Source organism: Tupaia chinensis, unplaced genomic scaffold, assembly GCF_000334495.1.
Source record: "Tupaia chinensis unplaced genomic scaffold, TupChi_1.0 Scaffold146907_1, whole genome shotgun sequence".
Classification (NCBI taxonomy): Eukaryota; Metazoa; Chordata; class Mammalia; order Scandentia; family Tupaiidae; genus Tupaia; species Tupaia belangeri.
The window spans coordinates 1,452,924-1,475,643 of record NW_006206760.1 but is presented as its reverse complement, the minus strand read 5'-3'; the positions used below and the strand labels follow the sequence as shown (position 1 = coordinate 1,475,643).

General features: G+C 44.0%; 1 protein-coding gene across 1 annotated transcript in view; it reads left to right on the top strand.

Annotated features, from left to right (window-relative positions):
- N4BP2 (NEDD4 binding protein 2) overlaps positions 1–22,720 on the top strand; it is a 71,828-nt gene that overhangs the window by 35,667 nt on the left and 13,441 nt on the right. Inside the window, 7 exon segments of the mRNA XM_027768590.1 lie at positions 3,226–3,381; positions 4,305–6,658; positions 8,152–8,237; positions 9,086–9,131; positions 10,577–10,776; positions 15,469–15,587; positions 18,459–18,597. Of these exon segments, the coding sequence (XP_027624391.1) occupies positions 3,226–3,381; positions 4,305–6,658; positions 8,152–8,237; positions 9,086–9,131; positions 10,577–10,776; positions 15,469–15,587; positions 18,459–18,597 (3,100 nt within the window).

Sequence of the window (22,720 nt, the reverse complement as noted above, 5' to 3'; positions counted from 1 at the left end):
GAATGCCGAAATCTTCTCTGTGAGAGAGCGGTGTGCTGAAACCCCCCTATTAGGTTAAACGTGTCTGTGTCTCCTTACTGTGTTCATGTATTTGGAGGGCATTTTTGAAGTTCATACAAGGTTAAGACTTTCATAAGAACCTAATTAATCGAAGTTTTATCCTTTTGAGTGTTTTTTTTTTTTGTCTTTAATAATTTTCGTTTGCCTAGTCTAATTTGTATGTTAATAGCTTCCTTTTAGTATTATTTCTTTTTTCATACTTTTATTTTGAACCTTCAGGATTCTTAGGTTGAAGTATGCCTCTCTTGTAACCAATTACGGCTGAGTTTTGGAAAATGGACTTTGTCCACCTTCACTTTCATCTGATAAATGTAGTTATTTTATGGTTATTTGGTTGTTCCTGTGTCTGACCTGGTTTCTTGCTGTCTCACTGTGTGCTTTCTATAGACCTTACCTTTTCTGTTATTGCTCTCCTTACACAAAATTATATAGTTGTTTTTTTTTTTTTTCTCCTATCATGCCTTACTTTAGATTTTTCTTTTCATTGATTCAATCCAGATTTTTCTTACTCATTTCTGCTCTCTGAATAGTGTGGGATTATACACACTATTTTTGTTCTTTTTAGTGGTTACCCTAGACGTTTTGTCATATAGATTTTAAATCTTCGCCTTCTTCCTCACAAAATACAAGGACTTTTTAAAATATTTTAACTCCACTATTCACCTCCTTCCAACCTACTTGCCGTCACTGCCCAGGAGGTACGAGTTGTTTTTACTTACTCATGCAGTTATTGGGATGTGCTTCCTTTTTTTTTTTTTTTGTTTGTTGCATCATAGACCTTTCATCTGGGAATGTCCTTCTGCCTGAAATTCATCTTGTAGAAATTTTCAGTGAAGGCTTACTTGGTGTGTCAAACTCTTTTTTTTTTTTTTTTTAAACTGAAAAGCCTTTTATTACCCTCATTCTTAGAAGATACTTTTGCTGAATAAATATATTCTAGACTGGGACCAGCAGTTAGCCTAATGGCTATGTCACGTGTGTGTGCGTGCCCAAGATCCCGAGAGGAGAATGGAGGAGAAGGGATTGCGGTGAGGCCATCCCCCCTTGGGGGGGGACTTCTCGCTTTCTGTCTCTCTGTCTCTCTCTGTCTGTCTGGCGAGTGCACGCGCCCTATAGCAAAAACCTCTTAAATATATATATATATATATTCTAGACTAATAGTTATTTTCTACTACTAAGATAATGTTTAACTCTCTTCTGACTTCCATTATAATTATTTGAAGTCAGCTGTCATTCTAATTGTTGGTTCATTTGTGGATGACTTGTTAAAACAAAATTAAAAAAAAATTTCTGGTTGCTTTTAATATCATGTCTCTGTCTTTGGTGAGTGATCGTTTGAATACTGCATTTCTCGTTGTTGAATTCTTATTTTTAAATCTTGTTTGGGATGCGTTGGGTTTCTGAAGTCACAGGGCTGGCCTTTCATCAGTTCTAGAAAACTCTAGGCATTTTTCTCTGGATGGCTTCCGTCCCAGGTACTGCCTTCTCTTTCTGGGACTTTGAATGAAATGTTTGCTAGACCTTTTTGCTCTGCCCTCCATGTCTATGTCTCTTAACCTGTCTTTCATATTTTCTATCTCTTTGCTTCTCTGTGATCTGAAACCAGACAAGATCGAGGTAGGTAAATGTGAAAGCCAGATTTGTCCAAGTGGAAATGCTAATAGGTTAGCTCTGGGACCCAGACACAAAGCCTGGAGTTTAAGCCAAGGTAGGAGAGTTGCAGCTGAAATGTTTTCATTGAGATAAGACTTTTGAAGGACTAGGCCATACCAGCTGGCCTCCTGGCAGGGGCAAATTCAGATGCCGTATGAATAAAAGCACTCCCAGTTGAAGGCCCAGGGATTCCTGTATAGTAAGTTCAACTAAATGCAAGCTCATAATAAAACACAACAAACAAATGAGCCACCACGACTGAAAGAACAACAGATTTTTTCGGATATACAGATATTTCCAATACTAGGAATTTTTTCTTGGAACTTAAAATGCATTAAAATGCTCTGTTTGTTTTAATTCCCTTGGGATCCAGTTTGTAACAGGAAGGTCATTTGGAACATTTAGTCTACCGTAGAGGCATAGCTGGGAGCCTCCATGGTGGGATTTTTTTTTTTTCTCTACTAACTAATAATTAAAGCCAGAAATGATGGTCATAATCTTTTTTTGTTTGTTTGTTTGTTTGTTGTCTTCAAATTGCTGGAGGGCCTGTGCATTTGGCAGAGAGAGCCAAGGAGGATGGGAGAGAGAGAGAGAGAGAGAGAGAGATAGAGACAGAGAGAGAAAGAACAGTTGCCCTCTAGTGGAGAGTGTTCACACTGCAATCCCTTCTCTGTCTTGTCATGATTTGGGGCATGTATGCATATGTCTTGCATGTTTTTCAAGCTACTGGAGCTGGGATTTGTACTGTGGTGGGCCATATGGGATCTGTCTTCCTTAACCATTAGGCAACTTGGTAGAACTTGAGAACAACTTCTTTTTTGTTTGTTTTTAATGTTACTATAGGGCCCCTGGGTTTGCCAAAAGAGAGAGAGAGAGAGAGAGAGGGAGAGAGAGAGAGAGAGAGCACCCTCCAGGATAGATGGCCATGTCCCAGTTCCTTTTCCTCCATTCTCTTCTTGGGATTTCGGGCACGCATGCACACCTGCCTGGTGTGTTTTGTCAGGCTGCCGGACCTGGGACTTGAACCGCACTACTGGCCGTGTGGGATCCAGCTGTCCTAGCCACCATGCCACCAGCTGGCCTGAGAACAACTTATTTTAAAGTTATTAGGACCTGTTAGTTTTTTCTAGATTGATAAAGGAAGTTTTGAAAAGGTTATATGGAATGACTAAGAAAATGGTAACTTAAGGAATTCCGAATAAAATAAAAATCAGAATAAAATAATATATACGACGATCTTTAAAAAGTTCTTGGAAAATGGCTGTTATTGAAAAACACCATGTATGGATTTCAAACATATTTTTGCACCAACATAAACTCGTACTTTGATTCTACTTTTCCACGAACTTTTCTGAAGTTCCCTTGTATGGCGTTCTAATAAATCAGACTTTTGTATTCTCATGTGTTAGACACGTATCAAATACACGATATGTCCTGGACATTTTACGTCCCGATGTTTGAAAACTCGGTTACCGTTATTGCTCCTACCCTGGCCTGCCTTGAATTTTTCAGGCGTAACATTCACGGAGTGAGCAAGGAGAGGATCGCAAGGATGCTGGAGCACTACCAGCGCTTCGTCTCGGTGCCGATAATCATGAGCTCGCTGGCTCCGGAGAAAGCTGAGCATGCCGAGTTGTGTACACATCCTGGTGAGGACAGAAGTACCAGGTAGGTTGAAATGCCTCGTGTACAACATTCAGTTAGAGGGACCAGCAGTTGGCGTAATGGCTATGTCGCTGGACTCCTACGTAGTTGACCGCGGTTCGCGTCCCGGACTCCACGGTGGCTTAAAACTCACGCCGGGCACATGTGTGTGCATGCCCAAGATCCTGAGAGGAGAATGGAGGAGAAGGGATTGCGGCGTGGCCATCCCCCCTGGGGGGTGATTTCTCACTTTCTGTCTCTCTGTCCCTCTCTGTCTGGGGAGCGCGTTCCCCCTATAGAAAAAAAAAAAAAAAAAAAAAACCAAAAAACCCTCAAAAAACAAAAAACAAAAAAACCTCTCTCAAAAAAAAGAAAAAAATTCAATTAGAAATGCAGTTTTTCTTTTTAAACGTCATTTTGGATCTTGTAAAATCACCGTTGGTTAACTTTAGAAATAAAGCAGGCTTTGTTATTTTATTTATTTAATTTTTTAAAGAATTATTTTATTTAACCTTATTTATTTACTTCTTTTAATTTGACCAGAGAGGAAGGGAGAGAGAGAGAGAGAGAGAGCAAGCAAGCCACCAGGTCTGGGACTTGAACCATGGTCGGCCATGTGGGAGTCCAGTGTCTTAACCACCATGCCACCTGCTGGCCGCAAGACTGTTATTTTTAAGAGTTTAGGTACAGACTTATCTGGACTGCGATGTGTGTAGTTAACGAGAGAAGTGAAAGTTTGTATGAGAGAGGACGTGGGAGTGTTTTCATGGTGGATTAGGGAAGGCTCTTGATTAGCTTTTATCATTTTAATGTAGTTTATTTCTGGAATTTTCAGAATAGGTATTAAGTCCCCTGTCTCTCAGTTGAATGCTGCTTTCACTTAAATCATAATATTAATGGCAACATGAAGGGACTTTATTATGATACATTTTAAAAATTTCTTTCAGCCCAAGAAACAATGAAGATTTTCCCTCTGAAAAAGAAGAAAAAGTCTTATTCTCATCCTCAAAGCAGCTAGAGTTAATGGAAGAGAAGACTCTTGAAGTGGCCGGAGAAAACGTCTCACCCGAGTGTCTCCCTAATGCGGACTTAAGTACAGGCCGGGGAGAGGCTGGTGCTGGGAGTCACGGCCTTCAGAGTGCCCTTGTTCAGGAAGCTGTCCACGCCTCTCCCTCTGACTCTGAAAGCCAAGCGCAGGCCACAGACAAAGGCGAACAAGAAGAACCAGCAGAAACGGCATCTGAGAAAGAGTGCGGTGAAGCCGCTGCACAGCGTTCTGTGGGGACGGTGTCACCGGGCATTTGCTGTGGCGAAGATCAAGAAGACTGTGATCCTGCAAGCCCTGTGCCGCCTCCCAGTGAAAAATCTGTACCTGGTGACATGTTGGAAGAAAGAGCAACCGTAAAGAAAAAAGCCTTTGGGAAGCAAAAAAGTAAATCAACAGTGGAAAGGTTTCCAAAGCACGAGCTGTCGAATTTTGTTGGTGACTGGCCGCTTGATAGAACTATCGGTCAGAGGACAAAAAGGACCCGAAAAACGGAAAGAGCTTCTTCTGTACACAGTGACAAAAGGTATGGTCAGCCGCAGGCGTCCAGAGCGCTAGACCCTGGTGACTCGGCGAGCGTAGAAGAAGGGTCTTCACCTGACAACGCAGAGGCGGGCAGGCAAGCACAGTGCCATGATGTCCCAGAGTCCCACCGCAGTGCCAAGCACGACACTTACCAAGATGCTGAGAAAAGCTCCCTGGCCACTGCGGGTGACTGGCCTCTGTCCGAGTCTTTAGCTCAGAGAGAGCCCAGATCAAGATGGCCGAAGACTGGTCTACACGAACCCAGCCTAGAACTGGGAACTCGGGACCCTGGCGAGGCGGTTTCCTTGCACACAGGCCCCGAGGCCTGCTGGGGTGCAGCTCCTGACAACTTGCCCGTGCTGGGTGGTTCCACCCTGGGAAGCGCTGCGATGCTGCCCCCTGACATGACCCATGAGAGTCAGACTTGTCCAAGTGAAGTGAGTTCGGGGCAACTCCCAGCGCCTCTTACCTCTGCAGGAGGTGCAGCAGCAGACCCTGGGGGCGTCGGATCACAGACTGCAGCGGCGTTTCCAGAGGCAGCTTCTACAGGGGTCCCCGGAACCGAAGCAGGCGTGTGTACGCAGACCGAACCTCAGGATTTTGCTCTTTTGTGGAAAATAGAAAGGAATAAAATGAGCATTTCGGGTTCCATCCAGGTATTAACAGGCAGGTTGGATGGATTTAAACCGGAAGCTTTCCATATCAACACGAAGTCGGGCCTTCAGGATGCCATCCCGTACCGGGTAATGCACGATAAAAGCACGTACGTCGAAGAGGCCGAGCTCACCAGCGCCGACGAGTCGGAGAATCTCAATATTCTCTGTAAACTCTTTGGATCCTTCTCATTAGAAGCCCTAAAAGACTTGTACGAGAGGTGTAATAAGGATATTATTTGGGCCACAAGCCTTTTGTTGGATTCTGAAACTAAATTATGTGAAGACACCGAACTGGAGAGTTTCCGAAAATCTTATGATGAGTTGCAAATGGGATCCTTTTCCATGGGACTGAATTTGAACGAAATGATTAGTCAAAGGGGGGCCGTAGAAGGCTTTGATTCTTCTCTTCCCGAGGTGAGCCCTGGAACTGGCACCAGTGACCCGAATGGACAGTCTGCCTGTGATATGGAAAAGGGAATCCCAGAGCAGGTGGAGGTTAGAGCTGCGACTCCTGAAAAGGCCGGATTCACGGCAAGCATATTTCCTGACGCTGCTGGAGACCTGAGGGGTCGTGACGAAGCAGGGCCTGACAGTCAGGCAGAACTTCCAGGGCCAGAGAGCATCACACCCTCTTTTCCAGGTGTTCTTAAAGCTGCCACCCCTAAAGATGTGAGTGAGATGGAGACTCTAGTAGCCGCGGAGACTGGAGACAATTCTTTCAATCTGTCTGACATTTTAAACTCTGTATCAAGCCCTTCAAACCTTGAATTAAACGAAGAAATGTACTTTACTGACTCTTCTGGAATCAAGAAGACAAAACATCTTTCGAAGGATGATGTGCAGGTTCCAAACACAGAAGAATACACGAAGGAAGACGAACAGGAGATGGAGAACATTCTAATGGCAGGGGGTAGCGTGTCAGGGGGAGTTGGTGAAGAAGATAAAACTGAGACGCCAAACCCCACGCCAGCGACGATGGCCAAATCTCTGACCATAGATTGCCTAGAGCTGGCATTACCCCCTGAGCTGGCTTTTCAACTCAGTGAATTATTTGGTCCCGTTGGTATTGATTCAGGTAAGGAAACACTAAATGATCTGTATGCATGTCTTTGTGCGAATAGAATACAGAGGCTTCTTAAAAAAAAAAGAGGGGGGACCAGCAGTTGGCGTAATGGCTACGTTGCTGGACTCCCATGTAGTTGACTGCGGTTCAAGTCCCAGACCCGGTGGCTTAAACTTACGCTGGGCGCGTGTGCGTACATGTCCAAGATCCCAAGAGGAGAATGGAGGAAAAGGGATTGTGGCATGGCCATCCGTCTCCCTCTTTCTGGCGAGTGCCCCCCCCCTATAGAAAAAACCTCTCAAAAAAAAAAAAAAAGAATATAGAGGCTTCTTTTTCAATGGTCAGATTATTTCCTGGATTAACTGAAATGTAGAAGAAATTTGTTTTGCCTCGCTTCATATGGTACCTTATTGGTTTATTTAAGGTGTTCCTGTTTTGCTAGCAGGGCGTGTGGGCTCACTGGAGAGACAGCGAAAGGGAAAGTGAGAAATCACCCCCAGGGGGATGGCCATGCTTCAGTACCTCCTTTGTTCCCCTCCTGGGATTTTGGGCGCACACGCACACGTGTCTGGCATGATTTTCAAGTTGCCAGGTCCGCGACTTGAACCGCCATCGGCCATGTGAGAGTCCAGCATGCCTTAATCACCGCACCACCTGCCGGCCCCCATCGTGGCTTGTTTTTTTTTTGACAGATTTTCACTGTAGGGCCCGTGGCGCTCGCCAGACAGACAGAGAGAGACAGAGAGACAGAAAGCGAGAAATCACCCCCCAGGGGGGATGGTCATGCTGCAATCCCTTCTCCTCCATTCTCCTCTCGGGATCTTGGGCACGCATGCACACGCGCCTGGCGTGCGTTTTAAGCCACCGGGTCCGGGACACGAACCGCGGTTGACTACGTGGGAGTCCAGCGACATAGCTATTACGCTAACTGCTGGTTCCCTCGTGGCTTGTTTTGAAGCAATACATTTCGTAAGGATTTTCTGTTGTTGTTTCCATAGGTCGTGTGTACTTGCTGGAGAGAGACAGAGGGGGATGGTCCACATGTTTTTCCAGCCACAGGTCCAGGACTCGAACTGCACTGTCAGCCATGTGGGGTCCAGCTGCCTTACCTGCCCCACCCACTGGCTGGCAAGTCTCAATTGGTGTAATTATACAGAGTTTCAAAATAAATCTATTTAACGGAGCCTTTCGAATGAGTCTAAATACCTTTAGTTGATTCATTTCCGTGAGTTGAGGCTTTTCAGTAAGTGTGTTCTAAGGTGTTCATCTTGCCCTAAGTGTATTATAGAGCACATCTGTTCAGGTAAGCTGGAGGTCACCATGCCTACGCCCTATAGCAAAATAAAAATTAAGGGAAATAAAGCATGCCAAGAGATTCAGTAAGTAAAAAGAAACTCACGGTTATTAATACAATTTACTTTTATATGCATAAGGGGGTTGAGTGTGTTTTCTGCGAATGCATGAGGAGTAATGATTGTATTTTCTTCTCTCTTCCCCCGCCCCAGGGTCTCTCACGGTGGAGGATTGTGTGGTGCATATAGATCTGAATCTGGCTAAAGTGATTCATGAGAAGTGGAAAGAGTCTGTAATGGTTGGTAGGCTTCTTTTTATAACGAGCTCCTCTTCTGTCCTGTTCGTCACCTTTGCTTTTCAGTGAAAGGCACCAGGTCATGTGTAAGAGTGCTGTTGAATTTTGACTTTGAGATGGAAGAGTGCTGTTGAATTTTGACTCTGAGGAAGAGCATACTTTTACTAATTATTAGATTACCGATATTTTTTTCTTCTTCCAGTCGTTTAGATATTTCCAGACTGGCCAGATCATATGGTCGATCTCATATGATTATTGATTTGTTATTGTTGTTAAGGAAAAAAAAAAGATCAAGAACAGTGAATTTTTACCCCCTAAATAAAAGACTGCAGGGCTGACTGATTGAATTTCAAAACGTTTTTAAAAAACAAATCAGGGACCAGCAGTTAGCGTAATGGCTATGTTGCTGGACTCCCATGCAGTCGACCGCGGTTCGCGTCCCGGACCCGGTGGCTTAAACTCACGCCAGGCGCGTGTGTGTGCGTGCCCAAGATCCCGAGAGGAGAATGGAGGAGAAGGGATTGCGGCGTGGCCATCCCCCCTGGGGGGTGATTTCTCGCTTTCTGTCTCTCTGTCTCTCTCTGTCTGTCTGGCGAGCGCACGCGCCCTGTAGCAAAAACCTCTCCAAAACTAAAACAAAACCAAGTCATAAGAGCTCCGTAAGTGGGAATAGTTTACACACGTAGACGTGCTTCAGCGTGTCAGGTCACTTTCCAGCTTTATTTAGATGTGGTAAGGAGAGCCTATACTTAGACAAAGAGAAATCATTTCAAGAGAAAAATCGTCGACCCCTGTAGCGTTGTGTCCTAGTGCACGCCGCCTTGTGATCCTCGGTCTGCATTTCTGTTTAGGAGCGGCAGAGACAAGAAGAGGTGTCCTGTGGGAAGCGCATGCGAGGTGAAGCACACGTTTTTACTCGTCTGCTTTTGTCTTAACGCTGAAACTTGGTGTGTGTGTTTGAGTTTTAACTCATTCTTTAAAAAATTTTTTTCTTTCTTCTTTTTTTTCCCCCATAGAGATGCTTGCCAGAGAGGGACAGAGAAAGACAGAGAGAGGGAAAGGGAGAAATCACCCCCCACCTGGGGGGGATGGCCAACACAATCCCCTTCCCCTCCATTCTCCTTTTGGGATTTTGGGCAAACACGGACACATGCCCAGCGTGATTTTCAAGCTTCTTCCGGGTCTAGGACGCAAACTGTGGTTGGCCATGTTGGAATCCAGCATGTAACTACACCATGCCACCAGTTGGCCCCCAATTTTAACTCATTCTCATTGCACTTCCACAAAAGGTAACCCAGAAATTTTAATTTTGCAATAAAAATTCTTTTAAAATATTGAAAATGTAATATTGATCTACAATAAATTTTAAAGGAGAAGAAAAATTCTAAATGATTTAACTTTTCATGAGTGCTGTGGAATTCCTAAAATGTGCTCTAATGCATATAGTAAAAGTGTTTCCTGTTGGGCCCATAAGGTGGTGTGCTGGTTAAGACGTTGGATTCCCACATGGCTGACTGTGGTTCGAGCCCTGGACCTGGCAGCTTACTTTCTCTCTCTGTCTCCCTCTTTCTCTCTGGAGAGTGCCTGTACCCTATAGCAAAATTAAAAAAAGATAAATGATAATAAATCAAATTAAATAATTCTTTTAATGAAATGTTTCCTGTTAAGTATTGCTTTGCACGAAAGAAACTTTTTTTTCTTTTTCTTTTTTCTTTTTTGCTTTGAGAGCAATAGAGTGTTCTTATGTTTGATCAAGAGCTGAAATGTTACACATTAAATTCTGTTACTGTGAACTTCTTCGAATGTTCAGTTTTTTTACTTTGAATATCATTTGCTCGGTCTTTACTGTGTGTGCCTCTAATGAGTTATGTGTTTGCCAAAATAGCGATGCTCTCAGCCCTTGGGGCGTCTGGACAGAGCTGACCAGGGCTGTTGTAGCGGCCCCCTCCAGCTGCCTGCACCTCCCTGTCTGCAGATGTGGTCCTCTTCCGTGTCGCTGTGTCTCGTGCGGATACTGAGGTGGCAAAGAGTGTGAGGATCGAGTCAGCTTAGTTACGTCTCTGTCTCGTGCGGATACTGAGGTGGCAAAGAGTGTGAGCATCAAGTCAGCTTAGTTACGTCTCTTTCACTGTCCCTTTGAAAGACTCCTTCATGTCCACATTTCTTTCCTTGCTTGCAATATGCGAAGATGCGTTTTGAAATCTCAGCATTGTGTTAAATTGACAGACTGAGAAGTAAAAGCCACGTCTCCTTGGTCTCTCGGAAGTGGATTCACGGAGTGAGCATTTGACGTGTGCATTTACTGTCGAGGGGGTGACGCTATTGACGCTTCTGTCTCGCAGATCCTTCTTCCCTGATCGGACAGATTGGTCTCAACGATTCTGAACAAAAATCCCCTCAGAGAACAGGCAAAAAATTGCTGAAGACCTTAGCAGCTCCCGAAATGCTCCCTTTACTGGATCATTGGAACACTCAAACTAAAAAGGTGTCGCTCAGAGAAATAATGTCAGAAGAAATTGCCTTACAGGAGAAGTTCGACTTGGTATGAGTTCGCGTAAATGTCACCCTGTTCTCTCTGACTCTAGTTAATTATGTGTGTTTACTTTGTGCTCTTCATTTTCTGTTCCGGAATTCATATTTAATCTGGTTGAAGTTAATGTTAAAATCGAGGCTGTTTTAAGTATAATTTGAAACGGGGGGATTTTACTTCTGAGAAATTAGTTGATAGTCTGAGACAGAAAGCCGTCTCTGTCAAATTTATGGTTTTTTAAGATTTAATTTTGCAGGTGATTTAATTGTATTTTAGCTTTAACATTTACCTCTAATGTTTTATTTTAATGAAAACATAAAAGAAATCTTTCATTTAAAGATAATTTATTTTTTATTTCTATTTTTGAGAGAGATTAAGAGCATGTCTGAGAGATTAAGAGCATGTGTGCTTGCCAGAGACATAGAGAGACAGAGAGACAGTGAGTGAGAAATCACCCCCAGGGGGAATAGCCATGCTACAGTCCCATCTCCTCCATTCTCCTCTTGGGATTTTGGGCATGCACGCACACGTACCCAACATGAGTTTCAGGCCACCGGGTCCAGGACTCGAACCATGACTGACCATGTGGGAGTCCAGTGCCTTAACCCCATTGCCACTTGATGACTCCAATTTCATTTTTAAATAAAAATGTTATTTTCGAGAGCATGTGAGCTCACCAGAGCGAGAGAGGGAGGAGAGGGAGACAATACTCCCCACTGGGACATGGCCACACCACAGCCCCTTCTCCACTCTCCATCGTGTTGGGGCTCGGGCCATGCACTCACACGCGCTTGGTGTGTTTTTTCAAGCCACAGGGCAGGGACTCTTAACTGCAGTTGGCTATGTGGTATTCAGCTCCTTTAGCCACGGTGCTACAGTGCCAGCCCTAAAAGATACTTTTATATATAAGTTAGTAATAAGAAGTAAGTCTTGCGGGGCTGGCAGGTGGTGTGGTGGTTAAGGTGCTGGACTCCCATATGGCTGGCTATGGTTCAAGTCCTGGGCCTGGAGGCTTGATTTCCTACTTTCTCTTTCTCTCGCTCTGCCTCTCTGGTCAAATTAAATAAATAATAATGATGATACTAAGCGAAATAAGGTAATTCTTTAAAAAAAAGAAGTCTTGTTCTTGAAGATGTATCTAGCTTTGAGACAAAAGCTTTTAGAGAAAAATTGTAGAAATGTATGAATTCAAGTTGAAAAACTTAAATACTCTTCCCTCCCTCCTTCCTTCCCTCCCTCCTTCCCTTCCTCCCTTCCTTCTTGCCAGAGAGCATGCATGCTCCCTAGTGAGAGAGAGAGAGACAGAGAGAGAGAGAGGAACAAAGTCCCCCCACACCCTGGAGGCCTGGTCATGCCTGGTCTCTTCTCCATTTCTCCATCCTGTTGGGATTTTGGGTGGGCGTGAGCACATACTTGGTGTGTTTTGCAAGCCACTTTGGGGTCAAAGTTCAAACTTCAGCAGGCACTGCAGGATCTGGCTCCCTTAACCGCTAGGCCATGGGGCTGACCCAAATGTTCTTCCTTTTCTACCTAACTTTTTAATTAAACACATTCAAAAAGTTTTCTTTACTTTGAACTTTATTTATTTTGGTCCTTATTTCAATATATCTTAATTATATGAAACCATCATTGAAGTTGGTTTCTATAGTATTTCTTCTTCTTAGCCTTTTTTTTTTTTTCAGTTCTGAGAATTAGTGTTAAAGAATTTCAAAATCAAAAGGGAAAAGACCTTAGAGGTTATTTAGTCTGATTTTCAAGGGAAAAGATAATTATCAGATGGTGATCTTAAAACATTTTCACTCTTAGGTATTTGCTTGCCGAAAGGAGCGTCTTACGAAGTTGGCTGTAATTCATAGAATCGAGGCAGAGGGAGAGTAATGGGATTCTCCGGCTTACTGTTTGTTTTCCCAGTCACCTTGTTAATGTGCCACCATACCCGCTCTGCACCCTGGCATAGCTCAGGAGCAGTGTCTTCAGGAGGATCTTAACAGTTTTTTTTTTTTTTTTTTGGGGGGGGAGGATTTTTTCCTAAAGAGCACATGCGCTCTCCAGGAAGACAGAGAGAGACAGAGAGACAGAAAGCAAGAAATCACCCCCCAGGGGGATGGCCACGCCACAATCCCTTCTCCTCCATTCTCCTCTCGGGATCTTGGGCACGCATGCACATGCACCCGGCAAGAGTTTAAGCCACCAGGTCCGGGACTCGAACCGGAGTTGACTACGTGGGAGTCCAGTGACATAGCCATTATGCTAACTGCTAGTCCCCCTTTGAAATATATTTTTGAAGCTTATTTTAAGAAAGAGGAACAGGCACCTTTAAAAAAAAGGTTTTCTATGGGGATGCATGTCCTCACTGGAAAGAGATGAGAGAGAGACAAAGCAAGAGAGAGAAAGTGAGAGAGGAAATAAGGAAGCTCTCCTAGGCTATGCCTTCTCCTCATCCTCTGTTCTCCTCTCTGGATATCTTGGGCACGTGTACACACGTAACTGGCTTGGTTTTCAAGCCACCGGGGGAAGCCAGCCATTTGGGATCCAGCTGCATTAACCACCATGCCACCTGCTGGCCAGCCTTTGACATTTTTATGGGCAGTTATTTTTCAATAAAAACTCGCCAATAAAAATAATTGCCAACAAAAGTTTAGTTATATCACATTGTTGACAGACCGTCATAGACTTGGAAGTCACATTAAGAATGTTTATCATGGGGCCAGCAGGTGGCGCGGTGCTCAAGGTTCTGGACTCCCACATGGCTGACCACAGTCTGGGACCTGGATGGCAGCTTGAAAATCACCCTGGGCATCTGTGTGTGCGTGTCCCGAATCCCAGTGTGGGATCCGCCTGGGGGTGATTTCTCCCTCTCCCTCTCCTTCTCCCTGACTCTTTCCAGTGAGAACATTAACCCAATGGCATTAAAACAAAAAAAAGAATGTCGGGACCAGCAGTTAGCGTAATGGCTATGTCGCTGGACTCCCATGTAGCTGACCACCAGGTTGAGTCCCGGACCTGGTGGCTTAAACTCATGCTAGGCGTGTGTGCGTGCGTGCCCAAGATCCCAAGAGGAGAAGGGATTGTGGCATGGCCCTCCCCCCCTGGGGGGTGATTTCTCACTTTCTGTCTCTCTGTCTCTCTCTGTCTCTCTCTGTCTGGCGAGTGCACGCACCCTATAGCAAAAACTTCTCAAAAAAAAAAAATTGTTTAGCATAATCTTAGGTTAGAATTGAAATAGAATTAAAATAACTTAGGAAAGTTCTTTTGGCCTGGAAATTTTAGCAGACAGAGCCAACTTTGAATGATAAAAAAACACCACTAGGAATTCTCATGCATTTATTTTACAGTACATATGTTTGGGAAACATTTCAAACTAACTGTGAATTCTGAGATTTTTCTGTCAACCTGAATTCGCAACTCATCTGTACATTGTAGTTTCTGCCCGTTGAGGAGAATATGTTTGTTTGTTTGTCTGTTTGTTTTTTGGAGAGGTTTTTGCTATAGGGCGTGTGCACTCGCCAGACAGACAGAGAGACAGAGAGACAGAAAGCGAGAAATCACCCCCCAGGGGGGATGGTCATGCCGCAATCCCTTCTCCTCCATTCTCCTCTCGGGATCTTGGGCACGCACGCACACGCGCCCGGCGTGAGTTTTAAGCCACGGGGTCCGGTATGCGAACCGCGATCGACTACGTGGAAATCCAGCGACATAGCCATTACGCTAACTTCTGGTTCCTGAGGAGAATATGTTTCTCAGGACGTTGTTTGCAGCATCACATTGTGTCCCTTTTAAGAGGACCACCGAGAGAAATTTCTCTCAGGCCTCAGTACCAGAAAAAGCTGTACTTCTCCTGAGCAACTGGTTTGTTTTTATTATATGGACACTGAGAATCTTTGCTGTGAACAACTGAGTCTGAGGCCCTCCGTTAGCAAGTGTGTAAGACAGTGTAGCATGCATTTATAAACTGATTTTACATGCCAGCTTTATCCTATATTCTTCCCTTTATTTTCTTTACTGATGTCTTTATTTATATCCTATTTATATAAATATCTTCTTTTTTGTATTGTATGTGTGTTGAATGTATATATTTGAGAATATATGTGTATGTATTTATAGATACCATATACATAAATATATGTGTGATTGTGTGTGTATATGCATGTATATATATTTATATATTGAGCAATTTTAAATGCCTTGCAAAAAATGGGATAAAAGGGGCTAGTAGTTGGCGTAATGGCTATGTCGCTGGACTCCCATGTAGTCTACCACAATTCGAGTCCTGGACCCGGTGGCTTAAAACTCACACCGGGTGCGTGTGCATGCACGCCCAAGATCCCAAGAGGAGAATGGAGGAGAAGGGATTGCAGTGTGACTGTCCCCCTTGGAGGGGGTTATTTCTCACTTTCTGTCTCCGTCTCTCTCTGTCTTCCTGGCAAGTGTACGTGCCCTATAGCAAAAACCTCTACAAAAAAAAAAAAGGGGGGGGGGATAAAAAAAAAAGGCAAGAAGACTACAAAAAAAAAAAAGGGGGGGGGGATAAACAAACAGTAAAAGAAGACTTACATTACTCATTTCGGCCTGTGGTCAGTGAAGAAAGTTTGCAGTTGCTTTCAAATGATTTGTATTTTTGCAACAAAATACCTGCTTTTGGCCAGCGTTGCTAGTATTATAAATTCTGTCTTAAACGAGTGACTCTTTGTATTTTTGTTTTAGAAAAGGGAGACACTTATGTTTGAGAAGGACTGTGCCACTAAGCTAAAGGAGAAGCAGCTCTTCAAGATATTCCCAGCCATCAACGAGAATTTTCTGGCGGACATTTTCAAAGACCACAAGTGAGTGCCAGGAGGGTTATCCCGATGTCACGGAGAGCATTCGGCGTACATTTGAACCCTTTATGTTTTTCGGGTTGAGAAAGTGTAGGTGTATTATAAACACTTCAGATGTGGTGTGCATAATGTAAAAGTGAATAGTTCGGACATGAGTTCACATTCTTCCTTTTTTCCTTATATATGTGTATGCTCACGTATGTGTGCACATATACAAGGTCTGCATGCTTTCGTATGTGAATATATGCATATATTGTGCCAAAATGATTGTATTTTAGGTACTGTTTTATAGTTTTGCTGATGTTTATTGTTCCTTTTTATACATAGTAATCCGCTCTTTTCCGCTAAAGAACTATTTAATTTTATTTTTTAATTTATTTATTTTTAAAGTTTTTTTTTTTTTTTTTTCCCCTTAAGGCGCATGTGCTTGCTTAGAGAGAGAGAGACAGACAGTGAGAGGGAAAGTGAGAAATCACCCCCCAGGGAGGATGGCTGCACCTCAGTCCCTTCTCCACTCTCCTCCTGGGATCTTAGGCACGCATGTACACAGACCTGGTGTGATTTTCAAGCCACCGGGCCTAAGACTCGAACCACGGTTGGCCATATGGCAGTTCAGCGACATAACCGCTATGCCGACTGCTGGCCCCTAGTTTTAAATTTTTTAATCTGACTGGAGAGGAAGCAAGTTGCCAGGTTCAAGACTCCAGGGGTGGCTGGCCACATGGGCGTCCAGCGCCTTAGCCACCACACCTTAATCACCTGCGGCGTAATCTGTTTTTTTTTTTTTTTCTAACTCTACAGAGTGTTTCATGGAGAGAAATGACCATAAATACATAAATACATAAATAAATAAATAAATAAATACCTTTTTAATTGCCAGAGGGTGTGACAGAGGAAGAAAGAGCAATGAGCACCGTCCAGGATCCCCTCAGTCCTCCAGGCCGGTGGCTCCGGGCCTGCACACGTGTCTGTCCCACACTGACCGGCCGAGGATTCCGACTGCGGGTGCTACGTGGGGTCTGGCTCCCTGGAGCGGCACATCACGGCTGCGTCACGGAGCCGGCCCCGTGTGCTTAGAAGTGTGTGCTGAGGTCTCCCGGAGGCTAGGGACAGGGGCTGGTACAGCCACGTGTCCTCCCTCTCCTGTGAGGACCTAGGCAGGTCGGGCCAGAGCTCTGGTTCTCCAGGGCATGCAGGAGGCTGCCTGAGTCTTTTCTGGGGTTGGCCGGAGGGATCGGCCAGTCGGGCCCTGCCCCTCAGGGTCTGCAGTGGTTGGGCCACTCCTAACTAGCAGTTGCTTCAGCTCCCTCCTGTTAAGGAGGGTGGTCGGGCTCAGTTGTGGCAGTACATGCTCAGGGGTGCTCTGCTGGGACCTCAGCCTTCAGCTCCCTCCTGTTTTTTTTTTTTTGGAGAGGTTTTCGCTATAGGGCACGTGCGCTTGCCAGACAGACAGAGAGAGACAGAGAGAGAAAGCCAGAAATCACCCCCCAGAGGGGATGGCCATGCCGCAATCCCTTCTCCTCTGTTCTCCTCTCGGGATCTTGGGCACGCATGCACACGCGCCCAGCGTGAGTTTTAAGCCACCACATCCGGGCCTCGAACCACGGTCAACTACATGGGAGTTCAGTGACATAGCCATTACGCTAACTGCTGGTCCCAGCTCCCTCCTGTTAAGGAGGGTGGTCAGTCTCAGTTGTGGCAGTATGCGCTCAGGGATGATCTTCTGGGACCCCACCCTTCAGCACGGTGGTGGAGACGGCTTCCCGAGCTAGGAGTGGACAGTGACTTTAAGGGCTATAAAGAGTGGGTAATTGCTGGTAGCACTCCGCCCCTAGGAACTTCTGCCTGGAACGTATCAGAGGCATCAAGACGGCGGGACTGAAGTGGAGTACGTAGTCCCAAGTGGCTTCCTTTCAAAGGTTGTCTTTAATAAAGGGGGGAGAGCAAATTATCACACTATTTTGAATGACTAGTTACCGCATTTCAAACATAGTCCCCTGTGGTCGGCTCCTTATTAACTGGCTGATGGAAGAGATGAGAGACACAGCTAGTCGGAAATAATGAGCAGTATAAAAATCACGTATTGGAATGCATTTCTTTAGATAAGGGGACAGAAGTCTATGACATGTTTATCAATTTGTAGAATTTCCTACCGTAGATTATATGTAGCATTGGCATGAAAACATGCCTGAATAAATTAATGTTGGGGGACAGGTGGGATCGTGCTTTACTTTTTCCTTTCTGTATCCTGGTTTAGAATTTTTTTGACTGGGATGAATAAAGTGCAATTTGACACGATAAAAAAAGTCAGCTTGGGGCCGGCAGGTGACATGGTAGTTAAGGGTGTTGGATTCCCACATGGCCAACCGCGGTTCGAGGCCTGGACCTGGCTGCTTGCTTTATCACTTTCTCACTCTCTTTAGTCAAAATTAAAAATAAATAAATTTAAATAAAATAATTCTTAAAAAAAAAAAGTCAGCTTAAAATCTATTGTCTGCCTTTGATGTTTAAAGGAAACTGAAACATTATGTGAATCTACCGAAGGGTTTAAGGAGTGCAGGGGTAAAATGAAAAAAGATTTGCCGTGAATAATTGCCTGGAATAAAAGATCGGAAATTGAATTGTCATTCTGCTACCTTTTGATATTTGTTTTTAAAAATTAGTTTTTTGAGAACCTGTTACTTGACATTTTCCTCTGAGACCTCTTAACTCTGAGATACACAACGAACATTTAATTTCAGTGTTGAAAATTGAAAAGTAAGCCGCTTTTTCAGCCTTATAAAATGTTTGAAGCTCGCTCTTTTTATTGTCTGCACGTAGCACCTTATGTTTATTTCCATTTATCGACATTGACTTTGTAACTTAAACTTTCTACAGCTATTCATTAGAACACACAGTGCAATTTCTGAACTGTGTTCTTGAAGGAGACCCCGTAAAAACAGTTGTGGCTCAGGAGTGCATTCACCAAAATGAGAACGTCACTGCTCACACTGCACAGAAGTCTAAAGAGAGAAAGGTAATGGTGTTACCTCATTTTTACTATGGTGGTATGTAAATTTACCGTCATGGTACATAAAGCTAGAGTTGGCTCATTGAGTAAAAGAGTTTAACAATTGTTTCTCAGGTTCTTGACTGCATTGAAAATTTAAACACCACTGGCATGTTTAGTGCAGAATATGTGTACACTCTAAATAATGAATTTTATAGGCGATCACGTTTTCCTCAGTGTGGTGTGCATGACGAGAATTCGAATTTCTAGACATTCTGTGTAGACGCTGCTGCAGAGCATGAGGTTTAATTGAATAGAGCGGGTCTGGAAGATGAGGAGACTTAACAGTGTCACTATGTGGGCAGGAATATGTAAGCTTATCAGAAAGTACCGAACGTTTCCCAAAGCAGCTGCACTGTTTTATGTTCCCACCAGACGTGTATGAGGATTATGTTTTTCTTCTCCTTTTTTCTTTTTTTTTATAGGTTTTTGCTATAGGGCGCGTGTGCTCACCAGACAGACAGAGACAGACAGAGAGATAGAAATCAAGAAATCACCCCCCAGGGGGGATGGCCATGCCACAATCCCTTCTCCTCTATTCTCCTCTCGGGATCTTGGGCACGCACGCACACGTGCTCGGCATGAGTTTTAAGCCCCCGGGTCCAGGACGCGAACCGTGGTTGACTACATGGGAGTCCAGCGATTACGCTAACTGCTGGTCCCTTTTTCTTCTTTTTAAAATTTGCTTATAGAGTGCGTGCACTCACTGGAAAGAGAGAGAGAGGGAGAGTAAGATAGTACCCCGAGGGAGGATGGCCATGCTGCAGTCTCTTCTACCCCATGCTCCTCTCCATAATTTGGGCGCACATGCACCTGTGCTCGGCGTGTTTTTCAACCCCCAACTCCAGGTCTTGAACCACATACTTGGCCACATGGGATCCCACTGGCTCAGCACCGCACCACCGGCTGGCCCAGAGTTACATTTCTTTACGTCCTCACTGACGCTCATTATGTCTTTCTGATGTAGTCTTCCTAGTGAGTGTGAAATCATTTTAAGGGTACCTAGTATTTGTTTTAATGAGGTCTATGGTAAGACTTGCAGATGTGGAAACAAGAAGAAAGAATCTCATTATAAGTACTCACAGATCCCGAGACACAGGGCCACTTGGGGAGCCGGGGGTAGGTCAGGAGGCAGAGGAAGTCAGGGGAAATGTGGGTAAGAGCCTTTACTGTTTCTGAGGGCAGGAAGGAGAAGGCTGGGTCTGCAGCTTTAGCTTGTGAAGTCTCTAGAAGCTAAGTAAGCAAAATATAGCTGCTGAAGAAATCGGATTAACAGTTGCTGCTCACTAGTACGTTGGTTAAGCCCTGTACTTTGGGAGCTGGATCCCACATGGCTGACGGTGGTTTGAGTCCCAGCCCCTGTGGCTCGAAAAATGTGCTGGGTGCATGTGCGTGTGTACCCACCTAAAACCCTTTGGAAGGCAGAGGGAAGAAGGGTTGTGTGTGACCATGCCCCATTGAGGGGTGCCTTCTCTCCCTCTCCGGAGAGTGCATTTGCCCTCAGGCAATGAAGGGATGAAGAAAATGAAGGAGATTGTATAGCCAACCGCTGTTATGTGTTCAGCCAGTTTTTCCCAACCTTTTTTGACTTTGAACTCTGTTTAAAGACGGGATATTTTGAGGGGGAAAAACGTCATCAATTAGTGATTCTGTGTGTTACTTAATACTTATTATTTTTATGTAATATTGAATGCAGTGGGTCCTTTTCAGCCCTGGGGTACGTGTCCAGACCCTAGTGGATTCCTGAAAGCGTACAAGGGTCCGAACCTAAATATGTTGTTTTCTTTCCGTCCGATACTGAGGTGGGCACTACCTGGTGGATGGGTAGGAAGGGCACCCAGTGTAGGCACGGGGATGACCCCAGCAGATACTGCAGGGTCTCGTCATGCTGCTCAAAATGGCATGCAATTGAAATCTTGCACCTGCTTATTTCCGGAGTTTTTCAGCCCATGACTGACTATGGGTAACTATAGGTTGTAGGAGAGTCATAAAATTTCTATGCATTTTTGCAGAGAAAAAGATAGGAGAAGATTCGTCATGACTTTTCTGACAACCTGACAGAACAGTGGAAAGTCAAACCGTGCATTGGGGAACTCCTGTACATATTAACTGATGTCATATAAGATTTAAAATCAACATCTTATTAAGATTGTGTTTTGGGACCAGCAGTTGGTGTAATGGCTATGTTGCTGGACTCCCATGTAGTTGACCGTGGTTCGAGTCCCGGACCCAGTGGCTCAAAACTCACGCCAGGCGCGTGTGCGTGCGTGCCCAAGATCTCGAGAGGACAATGGAGGAGAAGGGATTGCAGCATGGTCATCCCCTCTGGGGGGGTGATTTCTCTCTTTATATCCCTCTGTCTCTCTGGCCTGCTCACGCGCCCAATAAGAAAAAAAACCTCTCCAAAAAAAAAAAAAAAGATTGTGTTATAATCCTTGATAGTATTTCTGATTAAATGCAGTTTTCAGCATTTTAAAATTTAACAAATAATCTACACTATTTAGTTTTCTTTCAGCTGATTATTTTAGAGAAACATGGTTTACTTACAGTACTGAAAGTTACATTTTTTTTAGTATTAAATACTCATAAAATGTTCATTATTAATAAATTAATTAGTGGGACCAGCAGTTGGCATAATGGCTATGTTGCTAGAATCCCATGTAATCAATCATGGTTCAAGACTCCAGACCCGGTGGCTTAAACTCACACTGGGCGTGTGTGCGTGTGTGTCCAAGATCCCGAAAGGAGAATGGAGGAGAAGGGATTGTGGCATGGCCATCCCTCCTGGGGGATGATTTCTTGCTTTCTGTCACTCTGTTTCTCTCTCTCTTTCTGACGAGCGCATGCGCCCTATAGGAAAAAACAAACAAAAAAAACAAAGAAAAACCTCTTTAAAAAATTAATTGGTGTGGCACCTGATGCTTGGGATTCCCTTTTTTTGGGAGAGACTTTTGCTGTAGGGCATGTGTACTTGCCAGAGACAGACACACACACACACAGAGAGAGAGAGAGAGAGACAGCAAGAAATCATTTTCCCCCAGTGGGGTATGGCCATGCCACAAATACCTTCTCCTCCATTCTCCTCTTGGAATTTTGATAATGCATGCACACGCGCCCAGTGTGAGTTTCAAGTCGCCGGGTCCAGGACTCAAATCACGGTTGACTGCTTGGGATTCTCTTAAGGTTTCAAGGAAATCAACTTAGGGCTAGCTGATGGTGAGGTGGTTAAGGTAGCTGGATCCCACAGTGACCAACTGCGTAGTTCGAGTCCCAGACCTGGCAGCGTTAAAAACATGCTGGGCGTGTGTTTCCCAAAATTCTGAGAGGAAAATGGAGGAGGAATTGTGGCATGGCCATCTGTCCTGGGGGATGATTTCTCACTTTCTCTCTCCTTTTGTTTCCCTCTCCTGGGGGGGGGGTTCCACATGCCCTAAAGCAAATTTAAACCATGTTAATGATCTTTTCTTTTCCTATGACAAGAACCATATTTGTGTGAGCAAGCAGTTCTCTGAAATAACACTTTGGAGAAAATGATCAATGAAAAGCCAGATTGGATATAGAAATCACTGTTATCTATTTATTTATTTAATTGGCCTTTGATATTCTCGAGACATCTGGATGTACTGAGAATATTGGTCAAAAAATAGAATTTTTGCATTTGATGGAGGAAAATGTGCACAGTAATTACATTCATTATCTTGTTATTTAAATCAGAGTTACTTTTGCTTCTTGAAGGGTTTTAAATGACGATTATGTGATAGATACTTTCTTTTTAAAAAAAGGTTAATTGAGATTGTTTAACAGTCAATGTTAACACATTCGCTCAGTGGCCCGGGGTAGTCAGCTGATGAACCCTGCTTCATAACCGTGCAATTTTTACTAATTACAGGCACCAACACTCCTCATGTCCTCTGTTTTAAAGACAAGTTTATTCAATTATTTTATTGATTGATTTTTAAAAAACATAAATTAAAATATGTTAATACTGCCTTCTGTGACGGAACTTTTGAATGATTTTACAAATTGAGTTAGAGATTTTGCATTGCGTAAGTAATTTTTATTTATTTATTTATTTATTTATTTTTATTTA